The sequence below is a fragment of the Trematomus bernacchii genome, unplaced genomic scaffold (genome assembly GCF_902827165.1).
Source record: "Trematomus bernacchii unplaced genomic scaffold, fTreBer1.1, whole genome shotgun sequence".
NCBI classification, from domain to species: Eukaryota; Metazoa; Chordata; class Actinopteri; order Perciformes; family Nototheniidae; genus Trematomus; species Trematomus bernacchii.
In genome coordinates, this window is record NW_022987720.1 from 6,506,263 (window position 1) to 6,529,810 (window position 23,548).

General features: G+C 39.7%; 1 protein-coding gene across 1 annotated transcript; it reads left to right on the forward strand.

Annotated features, from left to right (window-relative positions):
- The first annotated feature begins 950 nt into the window (after positions 1–950).
- On the forward strand, positions 951–16,908 carry LOC117492689 (apolipoprotein B-100-like). Its single transcript, XM_034143083.1, has 29 exons — positions 951–1,053; positions 2,002–2,034; positions 2,160–2,272; positions 2,380–2,525; positions 2,634–2,781; positions 2,913–3,065; positions 3,220–3,344; positions 3,460–3,545; positions 3,643–4,087; positions 4,219–4,333; positions 4,416–4,562; positions 4,651–4,862; positions 4,992–5,187; positions 5,283–5,462; positions 5,588–5,791; positions 5,892–6,059; positions 6,158–6,363; positions 6,614–6,796; positions 6,888–7,018; positions 7,127–7,337; positions 7,426–7,598; positions 7,863–8,023; positions 8,110–8,219; positions 8,306–8,679; positions 8,914–14,937; positions 15,027–15,138; positions 15,232–15,255; positions 15,385–15,571; positions 15,664–16,908. The coding sequence occupies exons 1-29, from the start codon at positions 999–1,001 to the stop codon at positions 16,657–16,659; spliced, it is 11,418 nt and encodes a 3,805-aa protein (XP_033998974.1). The 5' UTR covers positions 951–998; the 3' UTR covers positions 16,660–16,908.
- The last annotated feature ends 6,640 nt before the right edge of the window (positions 16,909–23,548 follow it).

Consider the following 23,548-nt stretch of genomic DNA (forward strand, 5'->3'; position numbering starts at 1 on the left):
TGTGGCAGTGGAAGCAGAACAACAAGCATCTAACTCTTTTACAAGTTATATTACTGTAAGTATACGATCATTATCATAATATTTAAATGTAAAGTTTAGCCACAATCTAATTTAAAACATTAAGTTGCAGATTTAATGTAATATATTTTACTAATATCATCAAATCAACTGACAAGTTAATCCACTCTTCCAGATCAAGTGGGACTTTGTTTTTTGCAGCACGCCTTGATCACTCAGTGCTCACCAATAACTGTTTATCAGTGATCTAATTAACAGTGGAGGTGCTAGTTATCTTCAATGAGTACCTTTGTATTTTTGCAGCAGAAGTGCAAGAATATCAACTTCGGCCTAATGAGAAATCTTTGAAACCTAAATTCTAACTACGACTCCAAAATACAAAAATATTTGACCCAGATTAAATCTAACCCTTTGCCATTAGAATCTGCACAATGAATAACAGTACATAATACAATTAAAATAATGCGTATATAATAACTAAACCTACTGCAAGTCTTGCTTTTATCGACAAGTGGACAAGGAAATGGGCCTAGAAGTGACTGAAAACTGTAATCATTGTGACACAACTAATTTTCATGGATAGCTAATTTACATTTCATATAGTGAAGTTTTTTTAAATTCATTAGTATTTTTTTTAAAGCTACGCTTAATGTGCTTTATCAATACAAATATTTCATCTAGTCCTTTGCGCATTTTAATATATCTGTAAATGAAAAATGCATTTTTAATGCTCTTACAAGAGCAAGTTTTTAAGATTAAACTAAATTGAGTGCTTTGAGCCATGGGTATCTTTTCAACTGTTGCCTTTGTCCCTCCACACAGGAGGGTTGGGTGGACTTTGAGCGTTCAAAGCACTATCTGTGCCTCCCAGTCTCCTGACAGAGCCCAGCTGAGGTATAAAAGTCCCAAGCTCTAGCAGAAGAATCAGTCTCGACCGAGTACTCGCTCCAACTAAGGGAGAGAGCTTTACCGAACCCATCATGGGGGATACAAAGCTCTGCGTATTGCTGATCCTCAGCACAGCTGCCTTGGCTTGTAAGTACTTCTTGGAAAACACTCAAACTTTGTATATATCTTTGAAAATTACTTAGTATAAGTGCATGTGGATAATAATCCTAACAGAAATAATTGAGACAGCACTGTTAAAACGATGTGAAAATACAGCTTTCGATAGATGCAAAAGCTGCATGCTCAAAAGTAGAATGCCTTTAAGCACACAAAAATGTGATAACTTCACTTCAGTTATCTCTGGTGAATAATGGTAATACATTTTTGTAAACACATTTTCTATAAAATTGGTCAAAATCTTAATAGATTATTGCAAACTGAAAAGATGGTTACTGTCGCCAAGGCTGTTTAATGTGTTGTTGATTTACTGAACAGTAGTCTGCAGATTATGCTGAACATTATTGCTTATGGTTGCTGGAAATGGAGATTAGTAAATCACGGGCAAATAAAGCAGTACATTTTAGAGAAAAATCACTGTAGAGAATCTTGTAGCTTTTAACTGTCATTCAATTGTGCTTGTATATGCTAATCATTATAAATATCCAACAGTATACATGGTAAATGTTAAATGCTTTGGTTTTGGAATAGACTTCTGAAAGTGTCTTTTAGTAAAAACATATTGTTGTTGGGCGAGTTAGAGAATTAGGTCTACTGTTTTACTCTCTTGTAAAGTTACCTCTACCTCTGACCTCTGCCAATCTTGGGAGAGGAGGAAGAATATTTTCTTTCAGTCTGAGCGGAACTTGTAATGTGTAATGTGATGAATTATTTCACCACTGGAATCGTTTAAAGCACGTTATAATACACTTTTAAAATGATTATCTTTAAAAAATGAACACTGTTATAAGTATGGAAGACTAACTATGGATTTATGTAGTTTCTACTATGTAATGTTTTTATGTTCAAATCAATCTGATTATTTGTAATTGCATTTTAATTTCTAAAGTATAAACAATCTGACTTTTTTCTTAATAGTTGCCCAAGATGAAGACCAACCTACCTGCCTATGTAAGTTACACCAGACGTTTCCTTGACTCGAATACATCCAGTCTACAATTGAATAGTAGTTTTATGGAAGTAATAAGATGGCTTTTGCTTACAAAATCAATTCTTAATATTGTCTTCTCTTGTAGTGGCCCAAAGGTACAAGACCCTCCACACGTATGAATACCTATATGAAGCTGAATCTTTGAATGCCATCAACGGAGCCTCACAGCTCAGGAATGGACCTAAGGGCTCATGCACGGTACAAGAAACATCTTTTCACAATCATCTGTTTAGTCATCCGATTATTTTCTTTCTATACATTTCTCAGAGGGTGAGATAAAAATAAACGTATACAATTTTTCACAGGTTTCAGTTGAAGTACCCCAGTCTTGCAGTTACATCGTCCGCACCACTGGCTGTAGCCTGAGTGAGGTGGTCGATATGGACACAGAGGGCAACCCTGTGTTCGCTCCTGCAGCCACCTCTGATGCCTTTGCTGCTGAAATGGAGAAGTATGTCACTTCATGAAAATCCCTATCAAAGATTATTTTCTTTCAAACATTAATCACAATTCAACTTATTCATGAGTTTTAATCTTAATATCATGTATTTTGTTTTAGGTATCCTCTGAAGGTCGTGGTTGAGGGAGTTTACGATGTCAAACTGTACCCCGAGGAAGGTGAGACAATTACCATCCTGAACATCAAAAGGGGAATCATTTCCGCCCTGGCTGTGCCTCTGCTGGAAGAAGACAAGAACAAGAACATGGTACATTCATGAAAGAATGCTTTGAAATTTGCATATTTTAGTAGCACCTTCAAAAGTATGTCATGTTTGTATTTACGATTAAAAAAAACTGCCTGTAGTACATACAAAAAATCTCTAATCATCTATTTCAGCCCACCATCCATGGCAAGTGCAAGACCCAATCCACAGTCAACGCAAGAGAGGACATCGCAACTGACATCAGCCTCAACAGGGACCTGTCCGGATGTGACAAATTTGTCCCACTGAGAGACCACACCAGCCCACTGGCACTTATCTCTGGCATGGTAAGATATCCAATTAGCTGAGGTAGCAAAATGAACCTTTCAGATAATCAATTACATTCATGAATTAAGTATATGTAATTGAAGTGGTATGTGGGAGGATACTATTCAACTTAACTTTGATTAATTCACTGCATTAATATGATCTTTTTTTCAGCACTATCCTCTTGCCCAGCTGGTCAGCAGCTCACAGGCCTGCCACTACAAGTTTGACAATGCGGAAAAACACATGACCTCTGGCTCATGCATTGAAAACCACATCCTCCTTCCCTTCTCTCACAAGTAAGTTTAACATCATATTAGACTCTTAAAAGTGTGTTGTCATATAAGTGACATACTGATATGTCTTGTACAAGAGGTCAACAGTATTGTTAAGCATGTGATTTTCTTTCACCAGTGGAGAACATGGAATTACCAATGTTGGAAAGCAAGAACTGACTCTGGTTCAGGTCTCTCCTAGCAATGAAAGAGTCTTTGACCACAGTAAGTCCTTTGTTTAATGTGTATTCTTTCAAAATACATTTGATTGATTAAAAAAAGCTAACGGTAACATTATAACTATGTTGCTATTGTTTCACAGGTGGTATTGTGAAGGGTCTTCACATGGACGCTGTTGAGGACAAGAGTGCTATCCAGGATAAAGATGCAGGTCTGAACCTCCTGAGAGAACTGGCCTCTCTGCCCGAGACTGATGGTGAAAAGAGAGCCCACCTCTTCCACGTGCTTGTCAGTATGGTCCGTGGAATGAAGACCGAGACCCTGAGTCCCGCCATTCCAGAGGCTCTTGAAGTGTCCAGTGCCCTGACCTACCAGGTTTTGGCCCAGTGTGGAACCCCTGAGTGCAGCAGTGCCATCATGCAGATCTTCAGGACCTTTGACACTTCCTCACTCGAGGTTGATGCCGGTGTTTTTGCTATGGGACTGGTGTCCAATCCCTCTGCCCTCCTGATCAATGACATGCTCGAGATGGCCAAATATAAGCCCAGCAAGCCCATCATGTATGCCCTGAGCAATGTTGTAAAGAGGTGAGTGAAGTTAACCCCCATTTATTCTGTATTCAATCACTGAATAATGTTTCAGCAAACATGTTCCCTCTTTTGATTATTAGGAGAAGCAAGCTTTGAATTATAATATTATGTATTTTGTTTTTGACCAGGTTTTACAAAGCTGAAGGCAAACTGATCCCTGAGATTTTCGCTGTTGCTGAGTTCATGGGTTCCCAGTTGGGTGACTGTTCTGGTGACAAGGACAACACTTTCTTGACATTGAGAGTGGGTAACATTTGCTTCAGATCAAAAGCAAAATAACATAAAACACCAATGAGCACAAAACTAATATGTCCTTTGATTTCAGGTTATTGGAAACATGGCAGCAGCTATGGGAGCTGCTGGTCCTGCACTCAGATCTGCTGTGATCCAGTGTGTGAACCAACCTGATGCTTCCCTGGCTGTGCAACAGGCTGCCATCCAGGCCTTCAGACTGACTCCCGTCCCAGAGGAGGCAAGTCAAATTCATTCAAAGGTTTGACAAAACGTCTAAATAATTATTTCTACCTTTTACTAATTATATTGATGTCTATCTTTCATAGGGCAGAGAGATTCTCATGCAAGTGCTTTTGGACGGCGCAAGCCCAATGCAAAAGCGTATTGCTGCATATCTGGTACTCATGAAAGACCCCCAGCCCACTGAACTGGCCCAGCTGGCTGATGCCCTGCCCAATGAGCAGGACCAACAAGTCAAGAGCTTTGTGATCTCCCACATTACCAACATTTTGTCCTCAACTGAGCCAGCAACCCGAGAGTAAGTGAAACGCAGTTTCAGATTTATATTCAAATGTCATACATTTGTTGTTGTACAACATGGTTAGTATATTTCCCCATTTTATCATTATCAGATATTTAACTGTAATATTTGTTTTCTGTCCTTCAGACTGAGACAGAAGATCCTTGATGCACTTCAGGGCAATGAGGTCGGGGCACCTATGGACCCCACCAAGTTCTCTCGCAACTACAAGATTGGATCTGTGGAAGGCAACATGTTCTTTGAGGGTAGCAGCTACTTGCCCAAGGAGGTCATGCTTGAAATGACTCTGAAGGCATTCGGCTATGACATCGACATGATGGAGGTAAACCCTTTGAGCTATGTTTTTTCCATAAACTAGGAACAAAATGTTCTGAGGTCTGTAAGTGTGTCATGTCATAATGTTCTTCACCCTAACAGGTTGGTATGGAGGGCAATGGATTTGAGCCAACTGTGGAAGCCCTGTTTGGAAAGAATGGATTCTTCCCCGACACTGCCCTGGAGACAATGTACTTTGTCTCTGAAAACATGCCACTCAGAGTCAATGAGATCTTGCAGAACATGCTCCCTGCTCTGAAGAAGGACAGGAAGAAGAGACAGGTATTTAGAAAAATAGTTTTTATATCAAAAGTATAAAAGTTTAATTGATGTTATTAGTGATAATTTATTTTGATTTATACCAACTGCAATGAATTAAGTAATATAGTATGGACTTTTCTGTTTAGGCATCACAGAACCTGATGAGGGAGATTGGACGCAACCTCAACAAACTCGTAAATGAAATGAAGACAGCACAGTCTCCCGAGGCGATGGTTTACCTGAGGCTGTTGGGTAATGAGCTGGGATATCTGAAGACCAATGAAATGGAGGAGCTGGCCTACTCTGCTGCCATGATGGTTGACAGCATGTTCAAAATGTTCCCAACTGATGTAAGGACATTTCTTTAAAGAGCATAGTAGAAACAATGCATTCATTGTAAGTTCCTTGTAAATTATTAAAATGTCTAATGTGTATTTGTATTTGCCACAGATCATGAAGGCACTGATGACCAAGGCTGACAACACAATCTTTGCCCACTACATCTTCATGGATAATGAATTCTTCCTGCCGACTGCCACTGGTGTGCCCCTGAGGATTACAATGTCTGGAACTTTCACCCCCGGCATCAAGGGTGGTCTTCAGATTGCCCGTGACATGGTAATTATTCATAAATGTGTTATAATGACACAAGTATTTATTTTTATGATAAACCCGATCACCAAAGGTCTTCTCCTTTCTCCTATTTGCCCACACAGAGCGAAGTGACCTTCATGCCCTCCGCCGGCATTGAGTTTGTATCACAGATTGGCTCCCACATCCCTGAATATATCAACTCTGGTTTAGAGATGCATACCAACATTTTCCACGAAAGTGGGCTTAGTGCAAAGATCTCCATGGAAAGTGACAATGTGAAGCTGACCATCCCTGCTCCAACACGTCCTACAAAGCTCATCAAAATGACGTAAGTAACAGGAAAAAAATGCCTTGCAACTCTGCTTGGAAAGCAGCAACAATATGTATACCTGTATGTACAACATTTTAAAGGGGACAATGTTGTTTAACAAGATGGAAAGCAGCTGTATTTGTAGCTTAAGTGCAACTCTTTTTTTGTGTCTGTAATAAAGGCTGCATTAGAATAATGAGAGGGATCTTCAATCTTCAATTTATTTTTTTCTAAGTTGTATTCTAACTTATCTACCCTTAACATATAGAAACACCTTGGTGGCAGTGACTGGATCAGAGGTGAAGACCATCCCCCCTATGGTGATGGACAAGGTTGATGTTAGCGAATGCACTCCCTTCTTTGCTGGAATGAAATACTGCACTGATCTTCAGTACACCGATGCTTTCTCTCACGAGACAGCCCCCTTCTTCCCCATCACAGGAGACAGCAAGTAAGCAAGACTTTCTAAACCACCGGCACATCATTGTCTTTTGTTTAAGTTACCTAACAATATTGATTAATTAACTGAATTATCTAAACAGATTTGCCGTGGAGCTCCACCCCACTGGTGAAGTCACTGAGTACACAGCCACCATTGCCTACGAGCTTCTGAGAGAGGGAGAAGAGGGACGGCAGAAGGTCGACTCTGTGAAGTTTGTTCTGAGGGCTGAAGGTAGGGGCAAATATTGAAGGATCTTTAGGGCTTATCAATAGCTCAATTTGAAAAAACCCACATTAAGTGCAGTTAATATATATTAACCTTTTGGTTTTTCAACATCAGGTGCAGAGCCCACTGAGGCCAGAGCGATCATGAAATATAACAGGAGAAAGAATGTCATCACAGCTGACATCCAGATCCCAGACTACGATGTGGAGGCTGGACTCAGGCTGGGTGTTGTCGATGGAAACACCAAGGGCAAAGGAACTCACTCCATTTCTCTTGACCTCATAAACAAGAACATCCCTCAGCTCTCTCTGGTTGGCCGTGCCAAGTAAGAAAAACAACATAAATGCTCATAAAATGACATATATTTCACCCTCATCCTTGAGATTAAGCTAACTCTGTGTCCTTTCTTTCAGTTTGAAAGAGATGAAGGAGGCTATGCTGCAAGTCCAACTTCTTGTCCCCTCAATCAATGCTGATGCCACTTTCACAGCTAACATGAAACGTGATGAGGAATTGGAGTTGGAACTTAAAAGTGAAATCAAGGTTATGGCTGCCAAATCCGAGCAGAAAATCGCAATGAAATATGGTAATGTTACTTTCAAAGGGCCCTTTTTTCAGACTATGACATAAGACATGTTAAAAGTGATTTACTTCTTAGACAGTAGCATATAAACCAGTTTCACATCCTAAATGTAGCTACATCTGACAGTGTTAGAATTGTTGGTAAACGTGAGCAAAGTGTTGGTTTGTTTGCTAGCATACTTTTACTCCCAGAATGATTCAAATTTTAGGATTAGAGAAATATTTCCTAATTTCTCTGGATTTAATATATTGTTCTCTATATTTACAGATGCCAGCAAGTTTGAGGTTGAGTTCAAGTCTGATGTGAACACTGAGACAACCAGCTTGCCAATGGCTGATATGGTAGATATGTATGGCAACCAACTTCTTGACATGCAGGTGGGGCATACTGAAATGAAAGTCCGTCAGATCTTCAATACATTTGCAGAGGTATGAATCTCGGATTTAACACTTATTTACATTGCTATTTGTTAAATGGTTGGTCATGAATAAAAGACTGATTGTCACTTTTTTAGGAAACAAACAACTACATGGAAAAGCATGGTGATGAATTCCATTACATTAAGGACTTCAGAGTGCCTGATATGCCTGAGATTTCCCTGCCAGAGACACTGTTCCTCAAGACGTAAGTGTGAAAAACTACAAGGTAAATGTTTAAATTATCGTTTTTTCCCAAAACATTAATGCACTTTACGTTTTTCTTTATAACAGCGAGGGAAAGGCTGTCTACCACTTCAACAATGAGCACTTCAGCATTGCTATCCCTCTCCCTCTTGGAGGAAAGTCAACAGAAGAACTTCACTTCCCACCAGCCTTGACCACACCGAGCGTGTCACTACCCCAGTTTGGACTGGAGATTGTGTCCATGGAAATTCCCATCCCAGAGCTTGTTGTTCCTGAGAGCTTTACTCTGTCCATTCCTCTTTTTGGCAAAGCTGAGATTTCAACTTTGATGAAAAGCAACCTATATGAAATAGAGGCCTCAATGGCTGCCGGCAAAGATATTGTTGATACACCAAGCTACTCTGCTAAGTTTGATGTGAGAGGAACCTCCCCAGTTGACATCCTCTCATTTACGATGACAGGTAATTAAAAGTGAATGTCATTCATGATTTCTAATTTGTTATATGGCTATCATTAACTCAACATTACAATTATGTGCTGTTTACTCTTGGTTGAGGAGTGTTCAGTTCGTCTTCAACTTCCAATGATGTATACAAAGTAAAACGTTCTAGATTTCAGTTACAATGTTCCCTAATGAAATAATCAATAGCTATTCATCTTTAAATCATCATTTTTTCCTTTTGTTTTTTATTTAGGCTCTGGAGTGTTGGCCACTACTGATTCCATCAAGGCCCATTTGGAAAGCTCTTTGGCTCATAAATTCCTTGAAGCCACTGTTGTTATCACTGAAGAAGCAACCTTCACAGACAAACTTAACCTGAAATCAAGCAGCAAGATTGAAGCCAAAAGCCCACTTGGTGTTCATTTCATCCTAGGCCACGATGGCACAACAGGAATGAACGCTGAAGAAATCTCTGCCCATAGCGACTTTAAGGGAGACTTCACTGCTGGACCAGTGTATGGCAAGACCATTTCAACCCAGTCATTTGCCATCTTCCCATTCAAGCAAGAAGCAAAGATCGATTCTACGGTTCAGCTTGACTCCACACTTGTCAAGGCCCAGAATACAATTGCAGCAATGCTTGCCAATGGTGAACTCTCAGTTGTGTCTAACACCAATGCCTTTGAAGACCACTTGACCCATGTTGCTGAGCTTTCCTTCAAAGACAGCAAGCTGTCACTGAAATGTGATGCAAATGCTGTTGTTCTTGGCATGAAGATCCACAACCAAGCTGAAGCCTCTGCTGGTGCTGGTGAAGTTGTAATGAGAATGGAGACAAATGCTGACCACACTGAAAACCGTGTTTACTCCCTGCTGACTGCCTCCCTTGATGTCAATGGTCTGGCTGTGAATAGCGATGCCACCATAAAGCTCCTTGAGAATGAGGCTATCCATAAGGCTACTCTTAAAATGAACAAGGATGGTTTGACCACAAGTGGAACAAATACCCTCCAGAGCCCCCTGTCCCTGGAAAACACCTTCAATGCTGGGCTTGATGCTTCAACGGCTACTCTATCCATCGCCAACAAGGCTGCCATACGTGACATCAAGGTTGATAATGCCAATACTTTGACCATTACTCTTTCTAGCCTTGACTTCAACTCAAAGGCTGAAGCTACTGCCAGTGAGTATGCATCTTACACTCATGATATCACCATCAACCTGAAACCATACACTGCCTCTGCAAATGTTAATAACAACCTGAACATTCTGGCTGCCAACTTCATTAATGAGGCCCAGCTGCAGGCAGAGCTTTACAAGATGGATCTGACTGGAAACCTGAAAGCCATCTATGGTGAGGAAGAGATCAAGCACACCTATCAGGTCAACTATGCTGATATGACAGCTAATGCAAAGTGCAGCACCATTGGAAAACTTTTTGGAACTCACATGAGCCACAACACTGAGCTTGAGGTTGTCGGTCTTGCTGCAAGGATTACCAACGATGCTCGCTTCAACTCACAGCCATTCCGCTTTGATCACACCATCCGTTGCAGCATTGTTCCTTTTGATTTCAACCTTGATGCAATCTTCAATGCTGATGGAGACATGACCATGTATGGAAAGCATAGTGCCCAGCTCTATGGCAAGTTCCTCCTTAAAGCACAACCCCTGGCTTTTGCTAGCTCACATGAATGCAGAGCATCAGTAAACCAGCAGCTAGATAACGGTTTTGCTCTTGAGACCACATTAGACAACAAGATGGATACCGTTCTGTCACCCCAAGAGCAGAAGACCAGTTTTAGAATGAAGTCTAAATTGAATGAACACGCTTTTAACCAGGACATGAGTGTTTACAACACTGCTGAGAGAACTGGAATTGAGGTTTCTGGCACTTTCCTCACAAACATGTTCAATGCGGAGTCCACAGAGAACCAGGAATTCACCATCTCTTCCTTCCTCAAGTATGACAAGATCACAGAATGTCAAATAATTCTGTTTCCTTTACTTGAAACTCTCCCTGCATTCTTGGAAAGTGTCAAGGTTGTTGTTGTGCGTGTGGTAGAGGCACTGCACGACTACATCAACAATGAGGAGATAAAGGCTAAACTTGAGGCTCTTCCCCAGTATGTAAGTGACTTTGTTTCTCAACTAAATGTAGAAGGCAAGGTCACTCAGATGAAGCAGTATTTTGATGATTTAACCCAAGAATATGTCATCTCCATGGAGGACGTGGAAGCCTCTTTGACAAACCTGAAGGTTACTGTTGAGAATCTTCTGGCTGATCTGTCAGTTTACATCCACCACTTTGCTGGTATGCTGAAAGACATTATTGTTAGTGGCAATCTGCCCGAGACCCTCATCCAGAAGATCCAGGAACAGCTGCATGCCATTAATGAGGAGTATGACATCCAGGCAATGGTTTTGCATGTGATTGATACCATGAGGGAGCTGATCCAGCAGATCGACTTGGAAAAACTCACGGGCAGTAGCATCTCATTCCTGCAGGATTTGGATTCCAAATATGAAGTCAAGGCTAAACTACAGACAATCATGAGTGATGTGAAACAAATGATTGAGACCTTCGACATGCAAAAATGTGTTGTTGAGCTGAAGGATTACATTTCATCAATCGAATTCAAAGCTTACATTGATGCACTTGTGAGTCAGATTCCTACTGAGATTTTCAATGAAATTGTATTTTCTGTTAAGGAAATTATTCAGGATCTTGACATCCTAGGAAAGATCAACAATTTATATGCCAAGATGAGGGAGCTGATTGTAAAGTTTGAGGTTGACAAAAAGGTCCAGGCTGTCTTGGAAAAGGCTGTTGAGTTCATCCATCAGTTGAAAATTGAGGAAACAATCAGTGCTGTAGTCAACAAGGTGAAGGACGCAGACATTCCTACCAAACTTGTGCAAGTCTTCCAGGATGCCATCAACTACTTGAAAACAACTCACGTTGAGGATATCATTCAACAGCTGAATATGCATATTGAAACTATTGTGCAAAAGCTCAGGTCATTGGAGTATAATGACTTTGTGGATCATGCCAATCAAGTTATTGCTGAGTACACTGTTTACATCAATGAGCTGATCGGAGCTCTTGAAATCCCCCAGAAACTTGAAGCAACAAGAGACTTTGTCAACCTTGTTCTTTCATCATTCAGAGGATTTGTGGAAAGCCTGAGAGAGATCAAAGTTGCAGAAATGATTACATCTGTTAAAGATGTAATTAATAAGTTTGTGCTGGACATCATTAAGCCCTTGGCTGAGTTCATTAAAGAAGAAATTACAAATCTGAATGTCAATGCTGCGATTACCACTTATCTGGACTTTGTGAGCAAATACTACACTAGGGCCATCACCAAGGTCACTGAGTTGTTAACCAGTATGGTTGAGATGATTAAGAACATGGCACCTGAACAAAAAATCATCAATGAGATTCAGCAGATTGTTGAGGGACTCATTGTTGAACTTAAGAAAGCTGAGTTGAATATTCCAACCTTCACCCTTCCTCTCACTGATCTTGTTGTGCCCTCTGTAATGCTCAGCATGGATAAACTTGGACAGTTTGAAATCCCAACACAGCTTGACATCCCAGAATTCACTATCCTGGGACTTTATACCGTACACGCAACCACTATTTCCTTTGAGGACATCAAGCAGAGAATCATTGAACTTATTGAATTCATTGGAAACTTTGAGATCAAAATGATTGATGTGGATGCTTTCTTTGGAGACCTGACCATGAACTACCTTCCTTCAATGCCTGAGATGTCCTTCCCGGAAATCAGTCTTCCTGAGATCTCATTCCCTACCATTCCCCAGGTTCCTGTAGAAAAGCTTGTTAAGTCTCTCCAGCTTCCTGAGATCACATTGCCAACCATTCCAACTCATATTATGGTCCCATGCTTCGGTAAACTCTATGGTGAGATCAAATTCCAAACTCCCATCTACACCGTCAAGACTTCTGCTGAGTTCCAGAACTCCACTGAGAGTGAAATGACACCTCAATTCACTGGATTCCTTACTTCCCTTGCCACATCTCCAAGTTTTGAAATTCTTAATTACAAACTAGACTCCACTGCTCGTTTGGCACTCCCAAAAATGAGTCGTGTTGTCCTTGCAGAGACACTTAAGTTCAGCCATGTTAATCTTGGAGTTGAACATCAGGCATCTGTAACTCTCTATGGCCAATCAGCCCAGGCCCAGGGCAAAACTACAATTAAGGTTATCACTACACCTTACACAGCTGACTTTATGAACACAGCCTTTATTGCTATGGAAGAAGGAATGTCTGCATCTCTCGATACAACTTACAATCATGTTATGGACCTCCCAATTGTCAAGGTCACGAGTGAAGCGACAGTTACCCAGAAAGCAGTTGCCCGCCAAGATGGCTACACCCTCACTCTAACAGTGGACAATTCAGGAACTGGTAAAATCAATGCTAATGATGGCACCCACAAGAGCAACTTGCAACTGACAATCAATCCCAGCACTGTCACTCTAACTTTCTCCGGTGACACAGACACTACCATCTTAAAAATGAAACAGCAAATTACTGCTGAATCTGGCACCCTTTCCTTCTTCAAGTTTAATGTCCGCAATGAAGCAGAGGCACCAATCATCAAGAACAGTCTGATGGTGGCATCTGGACATGTAAACCTTTATGATTTGAAGGCTGAGCTGAAAGCAAACCATGACACAGAACTGTATGGCGAAATCAGTGGAGTCCTGTCCAATGGAATCAACATTGTAGTCCGTCCTGTTGAGCTCATCTTTGATTTCCAAAACAAAGGAAATGCCAAGGTCAACCTTTTTGAAATTCTGATTGCTAAGATAGATCTGCAGAATGATTACTCAGCCACCCTAAAACCTAACAGCCAAAAGATTAACACAGTAGCTCTGGCTCGTCTTAATCAGTACAAAATATCCTACAACTACACTGTTGACAATAATCCACATGATGCTGGGATCTTTGTTGCCATCGAAAGTGAGGCCAATCTTGACTTCCTGTCATCCCCCATCAGCATTCCTGAGTTTGACCTGCCATTCGTTGACTTCCGTACACCAGAAATCACTGATCTGAATCTGTATGAGCAGACTGGATTGAACAACATTTTGACTACAACTGAGCAAACTGTGGATGTGGATGCCAAGATTGTTTACCATAAAAGCGAGGCTGCCCCCCTTGTTGATATGATGGGTCTGATCCAGATTCCCTCTGTTGGTAACCTGATCACAGAGCTGTCCGTCAAGTCTGCCATATTAAATCTGAATGTTAATGCTGGACTTTATGCTGAAGAAGATCTTGTGTTCCGTCTGGGAGCTACCACAGCCTCTGTGTTTGAGGGTCTTAAAGCCAAACTCGATGGAACCACCAGTCTGACTACCAGGAGAGGAATCAAGTTGGCCAATTCCCTGTCCCTTGAAAATTCTCACATTGAATGCACCCATGACAGCACCATCAGCATGAGTACTGAGACTTTTGAAACAGCTGTCTCTGTGTCTACTGTTGCAAAGATTGCCCTGCCAATACTCAACCTTGAGGCAAACCAAAATTTGGTTGCAGACACCAAAACCAATGCTGTCTCCACCTTCAGGATGACAGGTGATTTCAACTTCCCTCTGATCAAGGCTGTTGGAAAGGCAGAGGTAGACCATAGTCTGAAGCTGGAGGGAAGCTTTTTGGAGGTTTCCATGGAGTCAACAAACAAGGCCAACATGGATGGCACAGTGCTTGAGGACTATCTCCTTTTGGGAGTGCTGGATAATGACTTCAATTTGTATCTGAATAATGATGGTTTACGCTCCACCTCCAAGATTATTGCTGATGCTAAGCTCAACCAAGGTACCAACAAAGTCATTGCAATGGATGTAAATGAGAATCTTGCTGTTGAAGCCTCCCTGAGTCGTGTCTATGCAGTGCTGAAGTATACTGGCAACAACGAGGCAAACTTGCTCAGTTTTAGCACCAATGGGAAGCATGTGGTCCAGGCTACCATTGATCTTGCCCCAGTTTCATCCTTGACTGCTGATATTGAGATTGATATTTCTCAGCCAAACACCCTGGGGGACCTCACCATCTTTGGGAAAACTGTTGCTGAGGTGACAGCCACCAAGCAGAAGATCTCTACCAATGGCAAATTTGTGAGCCCACTGTACACCACAAACGTGGCAGCTGAAGTAGAGGGTGATGGTCCTGTCTTCAAAGTCACCCTAAAGTCCTCTGCTACCTCTGTCATTGTGCTGTTGGACTATGACATGGATGGTGAGTTGATTTAAATTCCTCATTAATTGTATCTGATTTGTGTTGCAAACATTGTTGAGCTCCAAATAACAAAATATGTATTTCACTAGTTTCTACTACTGTCAACTTTGAAAATGAGGCTCTGAACATGGTCAGCAAAGTTGTCCTGACACACGCTGACATGAAAATGGATGTAAATCATGCCATTACCCAAGCCTTGAGGTAAAATGTTGTCTTTGTTTCATAACATATTTGGAATAATTACTTCTGATATTCAAGGTTTAAAGCATTTAACTCCTTTTCTTCACATTTTAGGAGAAAGCGCCAGGCTGATGACAGGTAAATATTCAATCTACAGTTTTTGTTCTTCTTCTTTCCAATGTGTATAAATCTGATTGATTGTTTTCATGATACCAGGTCAAAAATAAATGTTGGCTTTTTATTTGAAATGCTTTATCTCTCTTTCAGTAACTCTCACCACACCCTGAACGTGGACATCACCAGTCCTACATTCACTGATGCTCACCTTCGTTACGCTGCTGGCAAAGATGGCATCAGTGCATCGGTATCTACCCCTTCAACCGGGTTCATGGGCATTCAGTTCAATGGAGAAGTCCCATCTCAGATGAGTGCAAGAGTCTATGGTCGTTATCCTGTAAGTATCATTAACATTACCTTTTTGACATGGAAAATGAATGCCAACATTTAAAATATAGCTAAAATATGTAATTTCCTTCCATTAAACAGTCTGCCCCGGAGGATGATGTTGAAGTCCTAGTTATCAAATCATCCTCAATGGACGCTGATAAGATGAACCTGCAGATCGCCTACAACATGGAGGCACCCAAAGTCGTACTCTCTGAACTCAAGACCAGAATCCCTTCCATCATTTCTGCATTCACTATGTTTGCTGACAAGTACCAGATCACAAGCTACATGGAAGAGTTAAGGAACTCTGTTGTTAACCGCATCAGTGAGGCCTATGAAGCTGCAATCAACTATGACTCACAAATGAGCCAGCTGTCAATCTTCTTCAGGAACATCATTGTCCAGTACCAGAAGACTGTCCAGGTATTTATTGATGCTGTCGTCAAGGTCTTGAGGGAAACCCAGTTCAAACTGCCTGGGTCTGATGAGATGACCACCCTCCCTGAAGTCCTCAAGAAGCTGACCAGCAGCATTGCTACTATTCTAGATTCTACCCTCCATATTATCTATGAAAACATTGAGGTCTCCTTTAACTCCTTTGTTGAGCAGATCAGCAGTGTGAAAATGCGCATGCCAGTTGGTGATGTAATCACTGGAGGCCAGATCATGGATCAGGTTAAAACAACTTTCAAGACCATCTTTGCCAAACTGGTGGACTTTGTGAAACATATGGAGAGTGTTGACACAATGCTAGAGAAGATTGGTGAGACCCTTAAGGCTATTGTTGAGAAATCTCAGGAGTTTGTTGACTCTGTCAAGTCTGACTATTTAGATACAGTATTAGTCTACATCAATCTCACTTATGTCAACTTTGTCACAGCCTTAAAGAATGTTGTTGACCACATCTCTGCCATAAATATTGAGCAGCTCAACCACTCAGTTGAGTACATTATCGACATGTTTTTTCATGTAGTGGATCAGTTCAATACCACTGTTAATGGTTTCCTGCAGCAAGCTTCAGCGGACGCTCAAGCGTACATAAAAGTTAGTGAAGGAAGACTTGAGGTTGACCTTCCATTTCCCTTTAAGCATTGAGGAACCCTCACATACTGAGTCCTAAGTCCATATGAAACACTATCATCTGTTCAAAACATGTCCCAGAAGGAGTATGGACAATTTACTCGTTAATTGTCATATTTATAACAATGAGTTCAACAGTAACACCTGTTTTTCATTTTAAGTTGGATGGTTTGTTGTGTACAAACATTGAAAATGTAACATTTTACTGAAACTTGCCTTCCTGCAAAGAGTGAAAAACATCAATAAAAAACATTAATCCAATCTGTAAATGTCTGATTGCTTGTTTTGTGAATTGAAATGAATCTCACTGAATATTTTAGCATCATGATTCTAGACTTGATTTTTAGTTTTGACTGAAAACTGAGTTTCGGCAAGACTGACCAATAAGCTGATTCAATTAGATAGTAACAATAGTTTGACAATTATTACAACAATACAAGAAATACTCAAAGAAGCATTACTAAAACACAATAACAAGACACTGGGAACAAAGTCTTTAAAAATAAATAATCTTTTAAGTCAAACAATTTCTGGCAAAAGTTTAGTAATCAAAACTAAACAAGATCAAGATCTATTGGACCATTGTTTTAAAACAGCAGCATTTCGAATTATTATCTTATTGAATTATAAAACAATATTCCAAAGAACAATACATCAAAACGTCTAGTATTGTACAATAATCATATCATAATTAGTATGAGTAATACATAATAAGATATGTCAATGACAGAGCAAGGAGTGAAAAGCTAATGAACAACATCCAATCCCTGAAAGTTTAAATTTGACAGCATCTTAAATTACATGATCTAAAGTTCTGACCTACCTACACTCAAACATTACATATAACTGAACTTATTAATAAAACCGTATTTATAAACAACCTAAATAATTACAGTGATATCTGTAAAAAAAAATAGAAACCTGGGGGAAACGTTTTGCAATACTAAGAATAAAATACTTTAGATTTATCAAAGATCACAATTATTTGACTTAATACCATATTGGATTCTTACCAACATTTTACCAAATACAGTATATATCCTACCAATTTCACCTCTTATTTAAAATACAAAAGCATGAATTACAATAACCCCCATACCATCAGGCAGACATAATGTGCTTCAAGCTAAATCCAGAGAAATGTATCCTCAGCCAGCTGGTCATGAAACTCTGTCTGGACAACCTAACAGGCACCAAAAAGCCTCTGCAACACAACACCAGCCAAATCAAAACAGACCAAAATATCAAATAACAAAAACAAAGCTACATCACAAATTGTATAGAAACAGCTGTAACCCATAACGTTTAAATGTTTTCTGACACTAACAATAAACTTCAGTCAAACTTTTAAGGTACACAAATTCACCATCAACTAGTTGTTAATTAACATGCATATTAGCAGTATATTGGCTCTTTATTAGTCATTATAAAACACTTATTAATGCCTTATTCTACATGACAATATTCTACAAGTAATTCAATTCAAGTTTATTTATATAGCCCAATATCACAAAAAAAGAGGGCTTCACAAATCAACAAACACAATTGACAATGTAAACGCAATGTAAAACAATGTAAAAACAACAATAGGCCATTAGTATAGAGTTTTTCCTCAATAACCCTCTAATTAGTGCTTATTTATTGCAAGTAAGGAAGTTGTTGTACATGAGTTTTGGTCTTAAAGGGCCCATGTCATGGCCATTTCCACTGATCATAATTACATTGTTGAGGTATACTAAAATAGATTTATACTGTGAAATTTTCCAAACTCACATTGGTTTCGCATACAGCATCTCTGTCAAGCATGTGTATTCAGCAGTATTCACTTTCTCCACTAAACGACTCGTTGGAGCTCTTGCCCCCCCCCTCCCTGTGAGCCTAGTGTGCTCCGATTGGTCAGCTCGGCCACTCGTTCTGATTAGTCAACCACCAGAGAGGCTGCGCCCATGTCAGTGCTTTTCCCGGCTGCTCTCAGCGTAACATCAGTCTTATCATGGCGTCGGTACAGCGGTATATTTTATATACATATATATTTTTAACTGTTGTTATAGAAGAGTGTGACGGCCCCAGGGCCTTTGTCTTACGATGGGGTGGAGCTGAAGAAGCTAATCAGCACGATCACGGACACCTCCGGACACTACGGCCCCAGTCTCTCTCCAAAGCGGCTGCAGGAAGACTAACTCTGCGATCCTCTCAACCACCTATCTTTGCATTTACCACAATAAATGTGCCGTGGTTTTGTAAACTCGTGTATGTCTCCTTGTCTTTCCGTTGTGGCCTACGAGCTACTCTCATAACAAAGAGTAAGTTATTTTTACCCGTTATAAACTACTACTGTTTGATGAGAAATCAAATCATGGTTTGCTATATATGAATTCAGGGAAGAAAGGATAGGCCTACTAAGTATTTCCATTAAACTTTATTTTTAGAAATGTACAAAATGAACATAAATATACATATATACACGGTATATCATCCATTCCTCCTCCTCTTGCCTGCGCACAGCCGGTGCGGTGCGGTGCCTTTTAGCACGAGGCCTCAGTAGTAGTAGAATCCCTTCCCCGTCATGGATTGTCCGCCAGGATCTGGCTGGACGAAATCAAATGCAAATCACAAAATATTAGAGAAACTTAGTTGTTTTAGATTCGTTAGTAGTAGTTGTGTAATGAACAGCTTGCCTGCTAATATGCTAACCTAGCTTTGTTTACCTTGGTAGCTAACACGATATGAACGTTAGCTTGGAGGAAAGGCAACTATAATGCAGTGTAATAAAACTACTATGAACAAAAGCTAGTGGTTCATATTAGGCTAGCAATAACGTGTTTATAATTGCAATCGTATACGGGTATTCTGCTACCATACAATGTAACTTGCATGAATACATTGTTTTGCGCTAGCATACAGCTAGCCTCGTTAGCTACATGCAGTATATGTACGGTCACAATGTACGGTAAACCGGAGTATACTGTATGAGTATTCCGTGTGTGTGACTGCAGACATTCTCCTGCCATGACAAACATGTAAGGCCATCTGCTGACATTGTAGTTGATATATTTAAACGCTAGCAACGTAGCATCACAAAAATGTTTTTCTGACCAAAACTAGCTCAAGCTCCGTGTGTTAGATCGCTACGCCAGCTATAATGTAATTACGTTTCGCGACTGACCGGCAAATCACCCGCAGTATACTGTCAATAGGTATTTTGTGTGTGAATGCAGACATTCTCCTGCTATGAGATACATGTATGCAAGGCCATCTGCTGATATTAGAGTTGATATATGGAAACTCTAGCAACTTAGTTAGCACAGTTAGCACTGTGTCAATGGCTTAGCAGTCCAACACAGTTTACACATTTAAACAGTCTTGTTTGATAAATACACAAATAACAATGCAAACTTACAGGTTGTATACCCAGATCTTCCCCTGCTCCAAACGGTCCAAACAAGCTGTGCATATCCGGCCTCAAACTGGGCAATGTTTTTGGAAGCTTTCGTCTGTGAAATGCCGGTTCTTCGAACCTCTGGAGGAGGAACACGCCGCTGCTGGTGTGGCCATAGCTCTTCGGGATTGGTCCATTTCGTTCCGGGTACCGCATGACATCAGGCGGTACCCGGAACTAAATGGAAGACTCAAATGGGCAGTGACGTATCTCCAACGAGGCGTTTTGGGGAGGTATTTTCTGTGTTAGAGTTTTACTCGCTACAGGGTGTACTTTGAGGGTTTTGACTCTGCACACCGTTTACATGCATAAAAACCTTCATAACACACAAGGGGACGGGTAATAACCGGAAAAGCATGACATGGGAGCTTTAATATGCTCTGCTCAATATGGGCCTAATAAGGCAGTAGTTACCTAGGCCTGTCACGATAAGCAATTCATTGACTTATTGTACGATAAATACAAATGAACTTTTCTGACCTCGATAAATTGCCGTTTACATGCGTGTTTGTTTACATAAGGAAGTGACCTGCATTTTAGCCAGGTGCGCTGTGGCTGCCGGCCAGGCGCGCTGTGAGGGGCAGGGCTCACACACAGCCAGGTCAGGACACTCCACGTGCAGCAGTGTAGCAGCCAAATGAATAATATAGAGACAAGCAGGAGACAACGTGTGACTTACTCGAGGGGAATTTGAAGTTAAATGGAATTGGTTGCAAAACCTAACTCCATCTCCGGTGTGGGAATATTTTGGATTTAAGCCAAATCAACGAGGCAAACCTACGGACTTGAATGAGCCGGGCGGTGTGTCGCATTTGTTTTAAAAAGGTAGCAACAAAAGCTAGCAATACGACCCACCTTAAACTGCACCTGAAACACAACCACCCCATTCCGTTTTCCCAGCTGGGAGCAAACACGGCAGATGGAGAGCCCCCACCTTCCCGACAGTTTGCAATCAAAGATGCATTTGCCCGACAATGCAAACATGTTGGTGTTCCTTGCTCGAAATCTTTGATTGATACAGATTTGGATATGGCCTGTTGAGGTTTTTTTTTTGCTTGTGAGACAATGTGTGCTCATATTTATTTATTTATATATTATATTTATTAATAATATATAAAAATAAATATATTTATTTTTATATATATATATATAGAGAGAGAGAGAGAGAGAGAGAGAGAGAGAGAGAGAGAGAGAGAGAGAGAGAGAGAGAGAGAGAGAGAGAGAGAGAGAGAGAGAGAGAGAGAGAGCTCTGTTTTCCAGCCTGAGTCCATTTAATTTATTGTTTTGGTTGTGTGTGATTTCATTTTTCTTTTATAATTGAATTAATTTGTTTATTTATTATATATAATTTATATATTTGAATATTATTTCACATTTCATTTGCAATGTTGAATGTTCAATAAAAATGTTCTGTTTGAAAGGATGTACTTGAATTATTATTATATATTATCATTATGTCAGTGGTCTAAAGTCTTACAACGGTGCCGACAATATTATCGTTTATCGCAATAATTTCCGGGAAAATGTATCGTCCAACAAAATTAATTATGTGACAGGCCTAGTTGTACCACAATAATAGTAATTCTCCCATAATAACACTTGACAAATATGACCTATTCTTATGTAACAAGACATTAAACTATAAGTGTTAATTGTGTCTAAATAACTCAAAATGAGGTATTTCTATCCAAGAATATATTCCCTATTTTAAAGTGAAGTCTTGTTCATAACCAATAAGCTAGTAGTTTGACTCTAATTGACCTGAACAGGTTCCCTATTCTGAAGTTGCCTCCTCTTCACACTTTGTAAATACATTATAGCACACAACTACTGAAATTAACCTCAACAGTACATGAACAAAGTAGGTACACGTTCAAATATCTGTTTTATTAATGAACCACTATAGAGAGGTTCAGACACATCCCAAAACATGTCAAGTTTTCCAAGGCTGAGAACACATATGCAGCCTGTACTTTTTAATAAAAACAGATTTTTAACAGAGTTTATATATTTGTGATCATACTGTGTGACCTGCTTGTATGTACTTACACAATAGGTGAGAGGTGGTTATTGTATTTTTGACAAGACTAACAGTGTGTGTAATTATGCCATGGCCCCCCCTCCCTTAGGGGAATTCATCCACAAAAAAGACACTGGACGCTGTACTAGGTCAGAAACCAGAGGAGACTGTGAGGTCCACCGTAGACGGACCACTTTTGGACAAAATGTCCTCTCCATTAAAGGCAGCTCATTGTGGAATAGCCTCCCAACTGAGATACGGGATTGTCCCACTCTCAATAGTTTTAAAGGTCAACTCAAAGAATGGTTGAGAAACAAACAGACGTGCAATCACCGCTAAATGCACTTTAATACAGGGGTATCTACTCTTGCACTTTAGGTAGCTCTTGTATCTTCTCTTGCACTTTATATGTCGTTGCTGTTATATTGTATTACCATGTCATAAATACTTGTGTATGCTGCTCTTGCTCTTTTGCACTTTTTGCATATCATGTATTTTGTTTTTACTATGTTTGTAAAATATAATATTCTTAAATGTTTTATGTGAGGGACTGCGGATGGAAATTAGCTCAAAGCTAAATCTGGCACTGTTACGCTTGACACATTTTAATGTTTAAAGTGTTCATTATTGTGCATTGTCCCTGCCAAATAAACGATTAAATAAATAAATACATTTGAAAACTGTCAATAAATGTTCAGTACAAATTTTACAAAAATATAAATGTGCAAATACTAATAAATTGCAAATATTAAGCATACTATGCTGGTCACCAGCATCCACCTATCACCAGCTTATGTTTAATACTAGTATTAAATATACCATGCTGGAAGCTTAACAGGATTCCAGGTGACCAGCATACATTGTATAAATACATTCATTGTGTCATCATGTATTCTGGTAACTACCACAATAAATACATTGTATAGTGTTCATAACAGTATTTTAATGTAATACATAGCAATAAATAGCTAGTTAATATAATAAAATATACAGTAACAATACAATAATTATACAAAAAATAAACCAACCTACCTTACAGCAAAAATAAATATGTTATCTAAAACAGGTGCATTTGATTTAAAATTTAAATAATAAATAGTATTAAATATTTAAATGGGAACAAAAACAGTAACAATATGTATGATAATAAATGCAACAAAGAAATTACAACATTTTTTTCTTAAGTGATTTCTTTTTTCTTGTTTATGTCCATCATTTTTTCCGTTGTTTAGCGTCCAGCCTTTCCCAATCTGGCCTGCATTTCTGTCTGTTGAAGCCACTTCTTGAAGCAAACTGAAAAGAAATGTACAGATATAAGTACACTGTAAAAAAACTTAAAATATACGTTAAAATTCGGGTTTGTTACAGTTTGTTGGCATAGACGTTACAGTCAACAATTGCTTATGGTAAATAACAATGGCAAAAACCTTTGGTAGAGTTAGCTA

What these genes read in the sequence shown, in the direction of transcription:
- LOC117492689 (XM_034143083.1), top strand. Translation starts at nt 999, where the DNA reads ATGGGGGATACAAAGCTCTGCGTATTGCTGATCCTCAGCACAGCTGCC. An exon ending in AGACCAACCTACCTGCCTAT is followed by an intron (nt 2,035 to 2,159) that starts GTAAGTTACACC and finishes CTTCTCTTGTAG; the next exon opens with TGGCCCAAAGGTACAAGACC. An exon ending in ACACTTTCTTGACATTGAGA is followed by an intron (nt 4,334 to 4,415) that starts GTGGGTAACATT and finishes CTTTGATTTCAG; the next exon opens with GTTATTGGAAACATGGCAGC.